The sequence below is a fragment of the Anabas testudineus genome, chromosome 10 (genome assembly GCF_900324465.2).
Source record: "Anabas testudineus chromosome 10, fAnaTes1.2, whole genome shotgun sequence".
NCBI lineage: Eukaryota > Metazoa > Chordata > Actinopteri > Anabantiformes > Anabantidae > Anabas > Anabas testudineus.
In genome coordinates this window covers 12,227,039-12,246,789 of record NC_046619.1, presented here as the reverse complement: position 1 = coordinate 12,246,789, position 19,751 = coordinate 12,227,039, and the positions used below count along the sequence as shown (strand labels likewise).

General features: G+C 41.1%; 2 protein-coding genes across 4 annotated transcripts in view; both read left to right on the top strand.

Moving 5' to 3' along the window:
• jakmip1 (janus kinase and microtubule interacting protein 1) overlaps positions 1-5,757 on the top strand; it is a 33,107-nt gene extending 27,350 nt beyond the window's left edge. For 2 of the 3 annotated variants that reach the window (XM_026357417.1, XM_026357414.1), the window contains exons 8-19: positions 217-372; positions 552-668; positions 939-1,061; positions 1,168-1,224; positions 1,339-1,866; positions 2,107-2,346; positions 2,450-3,152; positions 3,618-3,748; positions 3,853-3,906; positions 4,021-4,182; positions 4,279-4,336; positions 4,693-5,757. In XM_026357417.1, the coding sequence (XP_026213202.1) occupies positions 217-372; positions 552-668; positions 939-1,061; positions 1,168-1,224; positions 1,339-1,866; positions 2,107-2,346; positions 2,450-3,152; positions 3,618-3,748; positions 3,853-3,906; positions 4,021-4,137 (2,226 nt within the window). In that variant the 3' untranslated portion in view covers positions 4,138-4,182; positions 4,279-4,336; positions 4,693-5,757. The remainder of the gene's footprint in view (positions 1-216; positions 373-551; positions 669-938; positions 1,062-1,167; positions 1,225-1,338; positions 1,867-2,106; positions 2,347-2,449; positions 3,153-3,617; positions 3,749-3,852; positions 3,907-4,020; positions 4,183-4,278; positions 4,337-4,692) is intronic. The other variant, XM_026357415.1, reaches the window with a different exon arrangement.
• Positions 5,758-10,723: 4,966 nt separating this feature from the next.
• The window catches only part of LOC113160085 (Kv channel-interacting protein 1), a 32,158-nt gene continuing 23,130 nt past the window's right edge, over positions 10,724-19,751 (top strand). The window contains exon 1 of the mRNA XM_026357140.1: positions 10,724-10,811. Within this exon, the coding sequence (XP_026212925.1) occupies positions 10,724-10,811 (88 nt within the window). The remainder of the gene's footprint in view (positions 10,812-19,751) is intronic.

Sequence of the window (19,751 nt, the reverse complement as noted above, 5' to 3'; positions counted from 1 at the left end):
TAAAATACACTGAATGGTTTGTGTATTTAATTGGTACTCAACATTTGTGAGAGGAAGATAACATCCTATAGCCATGATGTTTGTACTGTGCAGGTCCTACGCTGACGTGAAATATAATTCAATCCAAACTCTCACCGTGCTGTTTGTGACAGATCGACATACTAGAAACAACAACAACTTTACAAACTTTATGTGTTCATGTTAATGTGTGGTCAGATCAAGACGTTGCACAGTGAATTGTGTCAGTCAGAAGTGAGGAGGGAGGAGGCAGAGAAGAGGGCAACGCATGCGGCTGAAAATATGATGAGACTGACAGATGTAGCCGGTCAGATGGAAGAAACCAGGCAGGAAAACGAGAGCCTCAACAAACAGGTATATGTTATTTGTATGGGTTTTATTATGCATGGTAACTAACGTTGTGTATCCCTTAGTTTGAGCAACTAGTGGTTCTTCTAAATTTAGTTATTGACAGCATTTATTTGTGTGTATTTAGTTATGTTATATTATTTTGTTTTTCTGTTTGCTCTAATCTGTGGTTTATTCTGCCTCAGGTGAAGGAGCTGCAGAGCAAACTGACACGTCTAATCAGAGAGAAGACTAATACTCTGTCACTGAAGACACAGGCAGAGGAGCAATACAGCATCCTTGCAGCTCAGCTCAAAGCTAAGGTACTGTATACATGACAGAATGTTTTCTCTTTGGTTTAGTTTTATATCACAACTAACTCTAAGCGCCAGTATGTGGCAGTGTTATATTTCATTTGATCTCAACTGTTTGTTTGTATTTGAACAAAGAATATGTAGAATGAGAACTTGTGCGGCACAAAGAGCAACTACTATGAGCTACTGTATGTGCTGTGCCCTTTTCAAAAAATCAACCTAGCAGCACTGATGCTTGTTGATCAGCGTGTGTGTTTATGTGTGTGTAAAACCCCACAGACGGTGGCTCTAGAGGAGCTGAACACTGAGTATATAGCTCTTAAACGAGAGCAGACCCGCAGGGATGATCTGAGCACTGTTCTCACATCACTCCGGACCCGCTACGATGACATCAGAGCCAAAGTGGGTTACCATTCAACTGAGGTTTTGCAGTTTGATTTAAGTTATACAATGTTGTGATCTTATTTTCATGGAATTTTTAATGTGTCTAAATTGAATTTGTTTGTAGTATGATGCACTCCTGAGAAGAAAGAGCCATACAGATCTGGATATAGCTCCTTTAAAGGTGAGGAAACATTTATAGATTTGTATTTTATCACTGTTTATGCCACCTAATAATGTGGACAACATGTCTTACTCCAGGATAATTTTTACTGATGGGTGTTTTGTCCAATTGCAGGCCAAGCTGTCTTGCCTGGTGTTGAAGTGTCAGGAAAGGAACAGCTTGTTGCTTCAGATGATGAAGGCCATGCACCAACATGGCTTTGTGGACTCCACGCTCACACAACAGGTCAAGCAGCTGCTCAGTGACGCTGCTCTGCAGGATTACACTGCAGCATTCCCAACAGGAACCAACACAAACACCTGGGATTACAGTTCAGGATTTATTTTGAAATCTAGTGGACCCACAGCTGATCTGAGCTGCTCTGTCTCAGTGTCACCCTCAAATAAACACCAACATGGATCCATAAGTAAGGATAATCACAGAGACCTAAAAAATGAAAATAACACTTCTCACACTGCCAGTGAGTCTTCAACAAGCCTTCAAGACTGCAGCGGTGAAATCCAACCTGGTCCAACAGCAATCGTAAAGAAAGATGCCAAGTCATCAGTGCCAGTCTCACCAGTGCAAGAGCACACCAGTGTTCAGGTGTCGCCATCACCTGCAGTTCCACTGAAAGAGGCCTTAAGTACAAACACAGCACAGGTGAGATAATACACACTGTATTTATTCACTTTTAAGGCTTTGGGTCAAACTGCGGTGGGATGTAGTTTAAGGTGCTGCATTTATAATAACTACAGAAAAACAATTTCTATCATTATTAGTGTTTATATGTGACATTGCTGTAGTTTGCATTTGTCATCTATGCCATTTTATTTTGCAATTATAAATTAAGTTGTACAAAGTAAGAAGAAATGTGAAAGCCTTTTCTCATTTCCACATTAGCTGTCTGTCTCTGCCAGTGGACCACATCAAGCAACTAGTGATCCAGAGAAACTTGGATTTCATAATCTAGACATCAAAAGGAAGTCTTTCCCAGATCTGACAAGTGCAACTGGCTCCTCACTCATTCCTGCAACTGCACACTCTAGGACAGGTGCCAGTCTGAGCAGGAGGCTGAGTAGTCCTGAGAAGATCATGAACCTGCACGAGCAACTACAGAAAACTCTAAAGAGCAGCTACCAGGTAAACAATAGCCGTATGAACATTCCCTTTTATATGGTCATTTTACTCTCTATTCAAGTATGTTTCTAGTACATTTAATAAATCTGTTTGTCTTCATTCCAAGGCTTCAGACAGCAGAGGAAGAGGACAGCAGCCCAGGAAAAGTCTCTCATTTTCAGCTCCTGCAGAGCTGTGCCCGGCCTCTCAAACACAGAAACCACATACCAACTCTTTCCCAGTCACCAGTGTGTCAAGCCAAGTAACAACTAAACCTGCTGCCACTAATAAGTCTGCAACACTTTTTAACGCAGTTGCCTCTAGATCTGCTCATCTTGCACTCAGCTCATGCACTCACATGTTAATAAACAACCACATTAAATCAAACATGTCTAAACCTACGACATCTGCTCTTTCTAGCTCTGTTGTACCTAATAGAGCCAAATCCCTCTCAAGCAGTAGCATTGATTTATCAGTATCAGCAAAACCTACAAAAGAAGTAACTGCTATCCCTGACATGTCTACTGCAACACACAAAGCTTCTATTCCTTTAGCTCTGAAGGCCACTAACTTTGAATGTAGTATTTCAAATTGTTCTGACACTAATCCAAAAACCACTGCCTCAGACACAACTGCCTCTAGTGTATCAGCTGCCCCAAAGGTTAATATTTTTAACATGACTTCTAAAATGGATGGTGCTGCATATGATGGCTTTACATTTGCTGCATCCTGCACTCAATCCCCTCATCACTCTCCTGAGAGCTCCAGCAAGTCTGCTAGAAGGTCCACCACTGCTCTAGATAAAAACAAGACCTCCAGACCTAAACCAGGTAATGCACATGTTCAAAACCTGAGATTACACAAAGGAGAAAGAACAAGAAATTGTTTTTTATGAAAAACTTAAAATGCCTTCACTATATGACACTAAACATTTAGTAAACTTTGAACACTGTACTACACACATTGTGGTGTTCTTTGTATTATGTTGCAATTTACCATAGTAGAATATTATTTCTTGTAGCCTCCTTTGCCTGCAATGTGATTGTATCTACCCGAGAAATGGGCTGTTCTCTTTTATATCTCTTTTATTGGAGCGGGTGTTGTATCACATCCTGATACATCTGATTCTCTAGATTCTAGTTCTCCCATATTTGCTGCCCACATGACCACACTCCAGTACATAGATATATGTATATCTATGAATATAACTAATAAATATAACCACATTTGTCTTGTATGCACACATAAGCAAGCAGGTAAGGATGCATGACCTGTGTTTTTCTGATCACCTCCAGAAGCTCCAGCAGAGGTGTGCTCTGTTGAGGTCATCAAAACAGTGGGTCAGAGTAGCCTCTTGATTGGCTGGGAGAGGCCGCCGCTCGACGAGCTGGGCTGCAGTAACGGCACGTTTGTCTTTGGATACAGAGTAAGCAGAACAAACTGGCAGGTACACTGATACATATGAATTTTGATTTTTGGAAGATTTGTTTGTCTCAACATTTGTCTGTTTTCTCTTTTATTACATCTCAGGTGTACATAGATGGGGACTTCCACAAATCTGTTATGAGCTCAGCATGTACCAAGGTATCAGTCTCTCTGGCGATGCTTACTAACTGCATGCATTATTGAACTGTGCTAACACTTGAAGGATGAAACAGCAGTTCACGTATTGCATATCTTGTTTTTTTTGCTCTACAGTGTATTGTGGAGAATGTGGACCTGAGTGTCCCAGTCAACATAAGTGTCCAGACCCTGGGCTCTAATGGTCTCAGTTCAAACAGCGTCCATACCATGTACAGAGCAGACCAGTACTGACTCACAGTACACTGACGGAAAGTACACAGTTACTTAGATCAGAAAGTAAGTCCAGGTTTATCACACTTCTCTGAATTTTCCACTTTGACTGCATCAAATTTAGGCCAGTGTTATATTTTATGATTTTTGTTATTGTCTCAGTAGAATTACGGCAACCTCTCAGTGAAAGCTTTCCTCATCAGACACCATAGTTTGAATGGTAAGTTACTTGAATCCTTTTGTCTAAGTGGTAGTATATTTATAACAGTACAGTACGTTTATTGACAGATAGATTATACTGTCTAATGTGCTTTTGTTGGTTTTTTTATTCTCCTGTGGTTGCGTCCAGACGAATATCAGATAAATATAACAAAGTGGAAGTTAAAATCCAATATAATGTAATCTGATTGCTATTTCAGAAAATGGTTTATAAGACACTTTTGCTTGTCAGTGCTTCCCTTCTGTAGTTTCCTGTGTGTTCCAACAACCTTTGATAAAAAAAAACAATGCATATTCTATTTTTCCATCTATCCCGTGTGTCCTTTGCGTGTGTCCGTGTGTGTGAATGTCCTTCAGTGTACAGCCATCTATAGCTGCAGTGCTCTGAGGGACCATCCTAACCTTCACCTCACTTGGTACACTGTCACTCTTCTGGGATAACCTCGCCATGTGAAGCTCAGGTCAACCACTCAGAAAAACTTATCTCCCGTGGTCATTACCTGTTAACTATGGACTTGTACATAGTGACCTGTGGTGGCCACTAAACCTCAAAAGGATAAACTGAAGATGTCAAACAAAATACTATGTAAGATGTCTCTGCGCTGCTACATTTTAAAAAGGTGAAGATTAGTTGTATCCTTGTTGGAAGACCTTCCTCTGTCAACACCTGTTGAATGGATGAGAGGCCAGAATGGCTGCCAAGAAACTGAAAAACTGCTAAAAGCAAATGTCCATAACGCCAGGCTCAATCAAAAGCTGCCCGTGACTAACAATGTTCAACAAAGACAGAAAATGGATGTTTGCATCTGATGCACACTTTTTACACTGTGTTAAACTGCGAGAGACCTTGTGTCATAGTGCTCCATCGATGATCCCTGCTGCTGTCTCTCTAGGATCTGTGACGTCAACTGCTGGTTAAAGGGACGTGTAGTGATCGCAAAAGCTTTTTTAAAGCAACACTTTCTGTATAATCTGCTGATGCAACGTCATCCTACTTGATTTTTATACATGAAGCCAAATATGAGAAAAGATTCACCCCAAAGACTTGATCTGTTTCCTTGTCCTCACATACGTATTTACAGGATTACTTTAAACACAGAAGCCAGATGTTATTTTAGTTCTGAAATTTGCACTCAATAATTAATAAAATAAAAAAAAAAACACTGATATTTTTTGTAGAGAATATAATAAAAAATATGTCAAGGGTATATACAATATTATAACACATATAACTTTTTGTACAAGTGACACTTAGTGTTCACAACTAATCAATGTCATGTTTATGTTCACAGCACACACAGGTTTGTTTTTTTTTTTTGCTACTTACTGTATGTATGGGTGTGGAGTAATCATGGTGCAGCAAAGGTATTTTTCTATCAGTAATTGATTATATTGATTTCCCATTGATTGTTTACAACTGTACAGAAAATAAATGTTTATATGATATTAACTGTCACTAAAGTGTCTGTGTCTATTAAGGTACAGTAAGACGTTGGATGTTTGTTGTGTAGAAATTCATTTTCCTTCTCATTTAAATTAGACACTTCCCATTAATGAACACCAGATGGCAAACATTTTGGATCAAAACCCACAGCTCAACAACTGTAGTACTGTAGCACTGTGTGTGTGTGTGTAACGCAGTCACTGCCTCTGACAGCTGCTTTCACCAGAGATTTAGTGGTGTGGATGATGCTGACGTCCCAACAAAGATGTGCTCAAGCAGCCTAAAACATCTTAGTGTCTCCTCTCTCATTCGATATGAATCGGGCACAACACCAAAAAGTGAAGTGGAAAAAAATAGGAAGAAGCATCAGCAGCAAAAACGAGGTTAATAATCACCTGCTGTGCTCGGCAGCTTTGGGAGCTCCTCCGAGAACGTCATCACTCATGCTCAGCAGAAAGTGTAGTGTAGTGTCGAAGAGGGAGAATTGTGTGTCGAGGAGTTCAGGAAAAAGGGTTTCAGTACCTAAACTGTGCAAAAAGAAAAACTTCTTTACGCTTTTCCTCCTTTCCTTCTCTTTTTTTCTCTTGTGTCTGGACATATTGTAGGTTAAAAAAAATGTATTATTTATTTATTTACAGCATGTAATTTTATGCCATCTGTTGGAAAATGATTTAGCATATTGAAATAAGTATTTCTCTACATTCCAGTTCGACATACATGCAGTAATTATGTAAGTGCTTAATTATTCAAATATATCAATTTTATTTCATCATATCTTTGTACCTCACTATAATTCATCAAAATACTGTGCTTTTCCCTTTACTACTTATATAAAACATTTTCTTTACAGGTTAACATAAAACAATATGATGAGTTTTTACACATATTTTGCTGTTAAAGTGCAGTAGATTCCACTCTGCGAGTAAATAAATAATTAAGTCATAGTTAGGAAGAGTTATCAAGTATTAGACACAATTGTCTGTATTGAAGTTTGAAAGTTTGCCCCAGCCTTATTAATACTTAATAACCCTTTAAGGCCTTTAAGCACATCTATGAATGACTTGAACATGAACAGGTTTTTCAGACGGATCAGGTTTAGTTTGCAATGATTTCGTTTGTGGGAAAGAACAGGGGTAGATTTTGCTGCAGTGCAAGTTAGATCATTTATACCTGCCTTATACCTGTTGTGTTAGCCCCAAGTTTTAGGTGGCGGTCTACTGCACTGCACCAAGTAAAGAAGCTTTAAGAGAAACTGCAGTGCAGCTGCTTTTGTGCAAATGGCCCCTTAATCAGCCTAAAGAAACTTAGCTGGACCCATAGGACTCTCATTACACTCACCTTCATTATTAACACACACAGCAACATACATGATGCACATGCCCCAGTACAGTAATGTGTGCTTACCATCTTGTTCACATGAGTTAATGACGTCTGTGTTCATTAATTTTCTGTGCTGGATGTTAATGATGCCATGCTCAGCTATTCCCATGTAGGCCAACATGGGAGTTAGGATGATGCAGGAGCGGCACGAGACGAAGGCGCAAACAGGACATTAAAGAAAGTGTTGTATGTGTGTATGGCTGGTTACAGGGGTGTTGATTACAACAGCAGCTGGGCTCAAGCCTCCTGCAGGAATATTCTGTTGTGATGCTTAAAGACACTTCTGCATCTATGTCTCAGTGTGTGTGTCTATGTGTGTGTGTATGTGTGTGTGCTCAGCATGTGTGTCAAAGGATGTATCAGCACTGCAGGGGATATCTCCCCTTTGCAGGAGTGTGGGTTTCCGTGCGTACTGTATGTATATGCAGTTGTCATCAGCCGGATGTCTTGAGGGGGGGTTGCTGGAAAAAGGTTGGCAATTTAAAAAGAGGAGAAGATGGGTGGTGTGTTGAGGTTTAAGTTTCAGCCACAGGGGACGCGCTGTCACTCATCGCTACCACCACCACCTTGAGGGTCCAGAGCTCAAGTGCTGCGTTAGTCTGGAGTCAACTTCCAAACCTCCAGGCCAACGTTTTCTTCTCACACCCACAGATGAGCTCTAAAAGTGGGTTTCTCCTGCTGCTGTGTCTGGACAGATGGGTCTTAGCGCTGGAAGGTTGTTAATTTGTCATAAATCAGCGTTGTGGTTGTCATACTACCCCTGCTGAGTATGTGTGTTTTTCACTGCAGGCTTGTTTATGTGTGTGTGTGTAAATGCTGGCACTTGCATAGATATTGTCATATTATGCAAACGCATAAATGCTAAAAATGTCATCACACGAAAATTACCAGTTGGTGAGAGGTAACACTTTTGTGTGCGCACAGATTTGACATTTTGTATCCCGTCTTTCTCTGATTCTTGTGTTGTGACGCCTCCTTTATTCTCTCCGCCTCGGTTTTCTGTTGTTGTGGCTGTATCAGACCATCAGAGCTTGTTATATTTAGAGGCAAAGCACTATAGGAGCTTACAGCTGGCCGCCTGTGATTCAATTCTGACAGATCTACAGTGTTCAAAGCAATCTCCTCTCTTTTTGTCTCGCTCATTTTTCTATCGCCACCTCCTCCCTCTCTTTATCTGGCCTCCCCTCTCTGTCCTCACTTTTGTCTTCTGTCTTTTTTTTATATTATCTCAACCTTTTTCCTCTTTTATTGATTGTGTTGTTTCTTTAATCTCCCTGTTTGTTCTTCTTCTTTCACACAATGCTGATTATCTGTTTTCATCTTTACTGTTTTCTCACCCAGCTCATATATATTTCTGCCTTTTTCTCTCTTCTTTTAGATGCTTCTTTGACAGTTTGCCCCCTTTTCTATTGAATTTGGAGCGCCTTATTGCACACCATAAAGCTAGCTCTCCTTTAAATCCTTGTTTCTTCTCCCCTCCTTTCAATTTCTCCACATTCTTATCACTCACGGTTTCTATCAGGTACACTCTCTCATTCCAAGCAGAGAAACGAGAGCTTCATTGCTTTGAGCAAATCCATATTAAAACAAACATCAAACAACACAACTTCTAATTTGGGAAGAGACAAGCAATTAGCTGCTATTACATTCCTGAATCTGTGTGCAAAGGCAACCCTAATCTCATTAATCATGAACAATGGGGGCGGTAATAGAGAAGCATGTTTATGCAAATTCCCCCACACAGTAATCTCCTTCATGCTTAATAGCCAAAACAGTGGTGGCGCCTCAGACAACAATCCTCCCCCTTCCTTACTCCACCACTTGACTTGCTTTTATTCTCCCCCACCTCTGCTCTGTTCTCTTTCACCCCGCTCCCACCTTACTCCGCCTTCATCAAAAGTGAGCCAGGACGTTCAGAGTTTGAAGAACAGTATTGATCAACCTAGTCCCCCTTCTTTCAGTTTGATGGCCAATAACCGTGAGATCGTATGGGACATTGAGTTTTACATCCCACCTCCAGCTAACGCCTCCTCTCCCCCTCCTCCTCTTGGCAGACTCCCCACCTCATTCCCCTTCTCCTCCATCAATTCTTTCTGTTTCTTCTGTTTTTATGCCTCCCATTTGCATTTTTATTGTTTCATTGCTTGCCTCCCTCTCTCTGTCCTCCATACTGCCTGTTTACATTTATTTCTTCATTTCTCTTCTTCTTCTTCTTAATTTTGCCTTTATTACTGTATTTTGCATTCCAGTCTTCAGTCCGTAGCCATACATGATTCAGGACTAAATATAGCCCAGAAAGACATTATAAGATTATCTCCCTGCAGCCACTTTCTCCTTCCATCTTTCTCCTGCACTCCTCCTTTCTGTTCCATCTTTCCTTCTCTTTTTTAGTCGTGTCATCTCTCTTGAGTTACTGATATGTGCCAGTTTCAGATAATGATGATGATAGCTTGGTGTAAAGCCTGGTCAGGATGGTACGGTGGCCTGGAAAGGTCAGCAGCATGAGAAGCAACACAAGATCAAATTCAGTCAAATCCAAATGTATCATTTGAGTGGCAGCTAGCTGGGGAATAATACTGAGTTGTTTAATTGTGGAAATAAATTCAGCTTTACAACAAGAAGTAGTACAGAACATAATACTCAGTGCAAGTACAGTTCACTCAGTTGACAGTTTGTCAAGTACATATGGATAAATATAATATAATATTTTCTCCTTCATGATATTTATTTAGACATATTGAAATATATATAATATATAAACAACAGATGCTCAATTTAATATTATAAATGGCCAGTTTACACAGCCCATTTGATTTACTGATCTACTCTGTGTGTGTGTGTGTGTGTGTGTGTGTGTGTGTGTGTGTGTGTGTGTGTGTGTGTGTGTGTGTGTGTGTGTGTGTGTCTGCAGAGTGTAACTGTTTGCTCTTCATTTGGAGGAGTGAGGAGAAAATGGATTACTGTTTCCCTCTGTTGAAAGGGCAGATGAATCTGATAAGCAGGTGAAAAGAAAACAAGCGGAGCTCAGCAGATTGCTTCATTACTACAGTCCCAGAGGTGGGTTGTAGATTTAAAGGAAGTTTCTTGAAAACTTGAATTGTAAGCTCACTTCTAACAAGCTGTTATTGTCTTATTTGGACAACAAGTATTTATTTCTTTAACACACTTCCTCTGTCTCTCTACTTCTCTCACTCTCTCTACATGCACATCTCACTCTCAAGTAGGCACCAATCTGGACACATTCAGAGGTGGGATGGAGGAGGGAGAGGAGGAGGAGGAGGCGTGGGGGAGGGCGAACAGGAGAAACAGAGGGAGATCACTGTTTCTTTTTTTTTCCTCCCTCCGGCTCAGGAGGACGAGAGGCGACACAGTAAGATGAGCGCACTCTCCTCTGCGTCTTTCACTCTGTTGGATTCATACACTGCCAAAAGAAGTTGTATTGATTACCACTTTGAAGTGAGGCTGCTGCTCCAGCTGCTGCTGCTGCTGTTTCTGAATTACTCCTGGAAACCGTTCTCCTGTACTGGCCCAGATCAGCCTGCTGTGTCCCAGGTCACCGTCCGGATGGCGGGTTGTGCTAAACGCTGCAAACAAGGACTTGTCAAGTTTGCCATGTCTTTGCACAAACTGGTTACTGGAACTCTTATTAAAGGTATGTAAGTGCTTAAATGTCTTTTCCTGTTCATCTTGAGTTCCTGTGCATTCATTCATATAAAGTACTGAAAGTAGTCTTAAGTGTGTTGTCAACAGTTGTAATGTAGCAGGTGGAGTCAATTCAAGTGTAAATATATTAAAGTGTCACAGAAGCAGAAGTGAAAGTCTAGTCCACCTCATCTTTCATCTTCAGCTCATAAAACTCTTTTCTTTACTCTCTTCCATCTCCTGTTGACCTCGTTCTGTTCGGTGTCTTCTCCAAAGGGAGGAGTGAAGGAGACAGAGATGAAGGGAGTACGCAGCTAATAGAGAGGAGAGATAAAGTTGATATAGAGCAGAGAGTGTGCACGCTTGTGATGAATGTAAGTAATAAAACGTGTCGGTGTGGCAATGGGGCAGAGGAGATGTGCACACGCCGAAAGGAAGTGAAAGGTTTTGCTTTTTGTGATGCGTTAGGTGATATTTGATGTGTGAGTTTGTGTTTGTGTGCAGCCATGTCCAGTGCTTACAGTAGAAATAAGGCTCTCGGGTTTTTATCATATTCTAGTGCTTTTATTAAAGAAGGGAAAGACAGCTTCAGCTACCATACAAAGCTTTGTAGCTGCCTGGATACACACACACACACACACACACACACACACTAATACAGTATAATGCTTTTTGAGCCAATTGACATTTTGTCTGGAGGGATGGAACACGTCAAAGAAGTAAGTACACACATACAGTACTGTAGATGCTCAAATGCACACACGCACACACACACACACACACACACACACACACACACACACACACACACACACACACACACACACACACACATACACACACACACACACACACACATGTATTTGTGGATGAGCAAAGCATTCAGCCACAGTGGGTAGACTTGCCCTCAAGGTCTTATACTCAGACACACACACACACACACACACACACACACAAACACACAAATCATGAAGGAATTGCTGTTGAGGTTAGGTTGTGTAACACGTTACCTTAGATAAAAAAACTCATATGTGGTCAAGTGGGGTAACAGGAGCAAATATGAAAACACACACACAAAAAAACACAAGAACACACACATTTATGAGAAACATGACACTAATATGTGGCTATTAAAACATGCAGACGATGAGGAAATGGGTTGTAGGAACAAGAGGTCTGGATCTGCTAAATACCAGATGCCAAAACACAAACACACACACACACACACACACAAACACACACATACATGCCTGTACACAAACACACGGCGGGTCTACATCTGCTGTTTCTCAAAGCTCCAGAGGGAGAAAGAGCTGCAACCACTACAACATCAGATTAGAGTACGGTCATAAAGGCAAATGGTCTTCACACACACACACACACACACACACACACACACACACACACACACACACACACAAATTCCAGCTCCTTAAAGGGCCATTACAGTTTTGTAGTTTTATGGATTGTGCTTACTACCCATTGCTTTTCAATTTGGGATGTTGGACTTTTAATTGGGCATGAAGTGAAGCTGCCCTGTGCCCTGTTTGATCAAACCGATCCACTGCAAGGAAATAAACTTTGTTCTGCTGTCATGATTTAACAATATTGGACGCTTTTTCACCAAATTGTCACTTTTATTTCAGTTTGTCCTGAGCCCAACTTGAATGATGTCATCACCAGAAACTGGATAGCAGTAAAACGATCAGTTATGAAACCATTAGCAGTAAATGGAAATAGACTAAATGAGACACAGAGACTTGATTTTATGTTTTTCTAATGGTGCTTAATGGTGTCTAACACTGGAATATTTAGCTTTTCTAAAGAATCGATTTTCCATATAGCTGGTGAAAGGAGCTGTTTCACTAATGTGTGTATGAAATTGAGAATAGTGTGCAAGAGCCTGTTGAGGGCCTTAAATTAATTGAAAGATAATTGAATATGTACTCTGTGTGATTTAGTGCTGCAGATTTAAAAAGCTGGTTAAACTGATTTAGCAAAGGAAATGGCATTCTGACTTTTAACTTGTATTCAGAACAAACTAACACATCACATGTGAAGAAAAAGAGAAAATAGAGGATGACATTATGAACAGCAACAGAAAAGACACAAACAGGCTCTTCAAAGAAATAAATATGTCGATTATTCCCACATTGTTGTGGGAAAATCCTGAGGCTTCTGTATTCACTGTACTGTAGAGGCAATGAAAACACAGGTGCTCTCAAAGGAATCAAATCTGTGCAGCATTGACATCTGCTGGTAACTCTGAGAAAATACAAGTTAGCAAAAAGAAAATGCCAGTGGGCTAGTCAAATTGGTTTCTATTTCTAAATTCAAAAAGCATCATTAATCCCTGAAGGAAATTGTTCTGCCTTGTTAAAGCGGTTCTCTGTTCAAACATAAAAGAAAGAACCACAAACAGAAAAATACAGATCTCTACCAATCAGGAGGGGAAAGCAATGTAATAAATAGCAATGATATAAATAACAGTAAATAAGTTCCTGATCCAGGTTCAGTTTCAGGCCACCTCTGTCTTACAGAGGCAAGGTTTAGACAGTTACTTATCCTGGATAGAGAGAGGAGCGACAGGAGTCCACCACCAGTTCATTTGTATTATTGATGTTGAGCTAGAGACTGTTAAGCCCACACTGGTCCACAAAGCGGGACTTTGAGTTGTACCTAAAGTTTGAGGCATACAGATAAAGAGGAATGGAAAAAGAACAGCCCCCTGTGGAGCATCTGTGCTGCACATCAGAGTGTCAGACACACAGTACAATTCACTTTAATTCAACATATTTAAATAGGGCACTCCACATAACAAAATACTGCAGGAGGACGGTCAGTGAAGTAGTCCATGATCCAAGAAGTCAACCTGCATGTTTTAAGATTTCTCCCCATGCAGGGCAGGTTGAATGTAGTTGAAACCAAAACTCATAACTGTCATTGTGTCCCATGGGTGTGGGTGTGGTGGACCAGGTCAGGTGAGGAGGAGTTGGAAGGACAAGAGAACAAAAGTGTTGATGATGTACAACACAATTATTCAGTGGTGAGTGTACTAACCTGTAGCTTCAGCCCAGCTCTTGTCACCTTTTATCTGACCTGGTGTCCTGTCCATTTGTAGTACCATAGATGTATTAAAGTGAAATATATCAGTATATTATCACAGCCATGATAGCTGAATTTATTTATATCTAGTTTACAGAAATCTCAGGCTGGAAATTTCCAGTTCTGCTCACTTTTTTTTAGCCTCAGGGTGATTAGACCAAATCCCTTTCATCACTCTGATTTCCTCTAGTTCATCTCTGACTGTCTGTCACTTCCACCGTTGCCTTAGCTCTAAACTTCTCTTCAGCTTCCTGTCATCTCTGAAAACCCTGTAAACACTGTCAAGCCGTGCCAGGCTATAAACAGCCTGCATGGTTTCACTTATCCTCTCCATGCAGCCTGCCTTCTGGTGCTTTCCACCGGTGTACAAATCCAACCTGCTTGGATGCAGAACAGTGTGCTCTGTGGTGGTCTGGGCACAGGTGAAGGCACCTGATGGCTGCCATCAGCTAACAAAACCCTGTTTGGCTGAAAACCCACAGCTGAACATAGAAAACACAACGGAATCATTTTCTTTTTCTTTAGCCAGAGTTGAGCACGGACGCCTGCAGCAGCTTGAATCCCATATTAGTCTGAATCCAACTCATGTCTTGCATCACATTGTTTGTCTGTTTTGCTGCCTCACAAGATTTAACAAAGTTTTAAATAAAAGTTTAATAATGAACTCACTGCTGAACGATAGTACACTACACGCTCCTGTAGAGGATTTTCGGTGTTGTGAAATCAGAAATTTTCCAGGAGGAACAAAACAGCAAACTTTAAATGAGCTGACTCCTCTCAGTCTTCTGTTGGGAATTGGGGAAACATGCAATGTTAATCACCCCTCCCCTTCTTCCTGTCTGTTCACGGCCTCGACGGGAAGAGCTCAGGATGACAGCTTAAGATGACTCTTATTTTAATAAGATTGAGAAGTTTGTCCGTGTAACGTTTCAGCTTTGTATGTCCTTTCTTCACATTTGTGTTTCTATGACTGCACAGCAGAGGGCATCAGATTTCTCTTCCTCATTTTTTTACCATTACATTAACCACATATACCCACATTGTCAGGGCACATCAGAGCAAAAGTGAAGTTGAGTCTTAACCAAATGAAGCTTTAAATATTTAACATCTTAAAGTGCTTGCTGATGAAACAGCTCTTCCTCTGATGGATGGTGATTGATGATGGACAGTGAGGGGGGGACTTCTAAAAATGAGAGCTCATCAACATTGACCGCGAGGACTCAGATCTGATGTGTTCCTCGTAACTGCTTAATGAAATATTCAGCAGCTCCTCTGTTTCCAGCATATATTCGCTTAGAGTCTGGGGGACTTAACTCCACTTTTGTATTCAGAGGAGAGAAGGAGTGAAAGTAGGATGGATGAGTCAATGAGAACAGAGAGCAGGGAAGAAAGAAAAATGAGTGTGTGTGAGTGCGTGTGTGCATGTCTACATATGTGTGTCTTCGTGTAGACATGCTTTGATGTAAAGAGTGGTGTGTATGCGTGTGTGTGTGTGCTTTTTCCAGTGTACTGCACTTGTGGGTTTGCTGCTGCTGCTGCTGCTGCTGCTACTTCGCTCCAATACGCTGTCATATCACGTTTAATGTGCAATAGGGGACACATTGAATGTTTAATACAAAATATAATGCATAATAATTCATATGGAAAAGGCTCTCGGGGGATGAGATGCTGCTCTCGCCGCCAGCACTGTAATCAATCCCCAAGCTGCATCCAATTAATACTTCCTTCAGTCTCATCTGCTGCGAAGGGAGGAGAAGGGACACACAGAGGGGCTGAATCAATGCAGGTATTTGTATTCAGTTCATACAAACCACCAGGAGAACTTTAGGTAAAGAAAGAAGACCTGGCAGCAGTTAACAAAGATGTAAATTGGATTTTTATTTGCACCTATGAAGCTCCTTGTTGTGCCATGTGTTAAGTATCTGTTTCCAGGAATAGTAGTAGATGGTGACAGGGTTTGAGTACAGTAGCACCCCCAGGCAAGGTGATGCTGTCTGTAAAACATTTATGGTGAAAAGAAACCAGTAAATATTTCAACCACACTGGAAGATATATCGATGAACAGCTTGGCATTACTGTGTTTCTTACGGGAGTTTTGTTCTGGGGAAGTTCACCTCAAGCTGACAGGGTGACTGAGAGGGAGTAGGTTAGATGGTTCCCGCGAAGTGGAGTCATTCACATCTTTGACAGGTGACATAAAGTATGTGGGGGACGTGCAGCGGGGAATCTCTCTCTGTGGGACGGAAAAATAGCAGCAGTGGCCTTGAGGAGAGAAATAGACTGTTGTCATGAGAAGGAACCTCAGACAACACAGTCCCCACAGTTCCTTCAAACTGTTACCACTGACCATCTTGTTTTAATAATCACACTCATACACATAGATTTTGCTCAGTTCAACGAGGTTTTCATAAATCCTCAACACTGACAAGTTAACTTTAACAAATTAAACTACAATCATGCATGCAGTCCTGTGAGGATGATAACAGACTGACAGAATGGCAATAATAACACACTGATGCTGAGCAGGTTTGATATTTATCACTCTAATAATGTTTTGTGTTAGCATGCTAATGTAATGCAACTATAGCATTAATCTGCATGCTATTTCTTCATTAGCTCGTTGGTTTCATCTCAGAATGTAAGAGCATGAAAGTTATTTCCTGAGCCCAAATAAAGTTTTTGAATTACGTGGATGCATAATTGCAATCAGCTACTTGATATTTTGCAAGGCAGCAAAACAGCTTGTTGATGTTGATACTGTAAAAAAGCGACGGAGTAATGTTATGATTCATGTCACCCAACAAATGTATGTACATGCATTCTTTTTAGTCCTGTGTTTTTGTCTGTATCATCTCTGAGGGACACAGCTGATGCTGTTATTGGTCAAGCGCAGTCACACGATCTATCATCTATTATTGGGATTAACAGAGACTCGTCACTGACATCCATCTATCTCAAAGATGGATCCCTCATAACCTGAACAAACAAAAACAAAAACAAAAAAAGAAGGAAAAAACAATACTATCTGCCTGACTACATGCTAATGGGTGAAATTTGTTTTTCCTAATTTGGGTTAAATGACCCTTCAAGCAATGATGATATGTATCAGCATTTGTAGCACAAACCCTTTCTACAGGCAAAATGATTCTGCAAAGTGTTTTGTCTTTTTGCTGCACATTGATCGCCGTCAGGCCTTGTTGCGCTGCTCGGACTAGTTTGTAGTCTGTGTAGCAGTAAGTGACGCGTTTAGCTTTGTTAGAGGAGAAGCAGACATGTGATTGAGTCTTTGCAGGAGGAATCGGCTGTTCTCAGCTGTGTTACACCTCATTCCCATGTCTGCCGGGGTCGTTGAGCCCGTCTCCTCCGCTCCTCACTCCAGTATATTAATCCATTTGTGCTGATGACTCAGACAACACTGAGCCCATTTGAGCCAGTTAAGCAGTCAGGTGTGTTTTCACTTTTCCCTCTTTGTACTTCACCTCGCTATTCAGACTGCTCCTTCTCTTCTGCCACCCTGTCTCTATTATTCTTCAGTCCTTCGCTGCATGTGCACCCTCCCTCCTTTCTTTTTCGCTGCACATATCTCCCCTCCATCTACTCTATCCTCCCAATTCTCTGCTCTAATTCTCTTCTTTCCACCTTCTCCCTTTCACTCCCTGACCTCTCCCCAATCTATCACAAATTCTCCACTCCCATTTGTCTCGCTGTTTTCTCCTCCTCAGTCACCTCCCTTCCTACAGTTATTGCCCCTCATCTAATATCCTTCACCTCCATGCTGCTCTCCATATTCTTTCCTCTCACTGCCCTCATCACTAGGACAGATTTCACCCAGCTTTCCTCTGATAAGACCAGGCAGCAACTAACCAGCCAATTTATTATTCACTGCCCGCTCACCACATTTCCTGCTTGTCAACACCTCCTCTCTCTGCTGTCAAACGCGTTCTACCTTTCAACCCGACAGTCTGACCCCATCTTTTCTGTGCCTTAGCCTTGGTCCATCTATCCAGACAGCATCTCAGTCTAGTAAAAGGTCTGTTGTGTAATGGTTAATAAATGATGAGAAAGAGGTAGGTTGGCACTCAGAATGATCCACAGCACCCTGGACAGGGCTGAGTCGCAGCACAGACGATGTCAGGCTTAATGTTCTGGAAGAGTTTGGCTCTCGGCCTAATGTGATGAACCTGTTGCTGTTAGTGTTATTGCACTGCAACTGCAGATCTGCAAAGCTATTTAGGTTTCCTTGGTTAAACCACTGGGAACTTAATGGCTTCGTTTTTTTGTCTGTTTGTGTTAGTCAGTAGCATATTTCCAAGATATATGAATAATTAAAAAGACCAGATATTGGTGGTGACTTACAGCAGATCTGGATAGATGTGATAAAATATCATCAAACCAAAGTTTCCTTAATCACATTATTGTGTAACTTATTATTTTATGGATCCAAAATCTTAATAAGTACACTAATTACAAAGTTTCTCCAGAAAAATGAAACGTCAGCAAATGCACAGAAACGTTATATCTTTATATCTGGAACAAAGCTTATGTGACTGTAGGAACTACTGGACTCTTTGCCATCATTAATATAGGGAGGAAAATGTGTCACATTGTTGTAGCATCATAACATCCACAGATGGAAGAGATTGTAGGTTTAGTACATACAGTGTTTCTGGTTCTTAGTGCTACACCCTAGTCTATCTACATATAAATAAAGTAATACTAAATAGATACTTCATTCAGCAAGAAGCATTCATGCATTGTAAGTTGGTGCTTTTTCAGGACGGGTATTTTAGAGACCTTTTCTATTTCCTGAACAAAGAGTTCTCATCCGTGCTGACTTTCAGAGTCGAGATTGAGATTCACTCTTGACCTTTGAAAAAGCAAAGGAGCTTTTGATCACACTACAAAGTCTCCCTTAGCCCATTGTTGTAAGATTGGTTTGTTAAATCTTATTTCCAAGAAACCTGTCAATTCTCTTGCTTATTCGCTGATTCATTCCGATTTTTAAACAAGTTCATTCGAAGCTGTTTGAAAACTTGGTATTTAGAGAATGTCAACTTTGGACGGACATGCCGACACAGCCCAGCTTCCAGCTTTTCTCCTTTGGGTTTTTCGGTTTCTCCAGTAGCTTTTCAAAGTGTTTGATCAACCACAGTCTTTTTCTCCACTGTTAGATGTTTATGTAACCCCTTCACTGAAGTTTAACATCATCACTACAGCAAATCACGCTCCCTTATCTCGTCTATTCAGCCGAGCTTTCAGAATTTAATCAGCGTGTATGTGTGTGTGTTTGTGTGTCGCTGCCGTGGTGTGTGTTTAAAGACCTGTTTCTCTCTGTTGATATATTGCCTGTGTTACTTGTGCTAACCAGTGGGTGTTTGAGCATGTTTGTGTGCATGGATGTGTAGTAGTGTGAAATGTGTTTGCTCGAGTTTGATTAGAAACCGCTGTCAGATCTGTCTCTCTCTGCAGAGCTAGAAGAACGGAAAAGAGAGGGTGTGTGTTGGGGTGAGCTCTTGCATACCCAAAAATGTCTCTCGCCATTACGCACACACTACTGCCCCGCAGTGCTCCTTGTACTCGCTTTCTTTGTCAGTCTCCCTTTCTCTGCTTCTCTTCTCTTCAATTTCTTTTTCTTTCTACACCTCAGTCACCCGCACCTCCTCCTTCGCTTGTTTTTACTTTGCATTGATCCTCTGTGCGCAGGCTACTGCAGCCAGTAGCTTTTAATGAATGTTATGCCCTAATGACTTTATCATTGGCCTTGATGGCCTCAACTCAGCCACAGCGATGACTTGGCTGTAAATTGTTTTCTTAAGTAAATCCACGTGAGGAATTTCAATAGGGG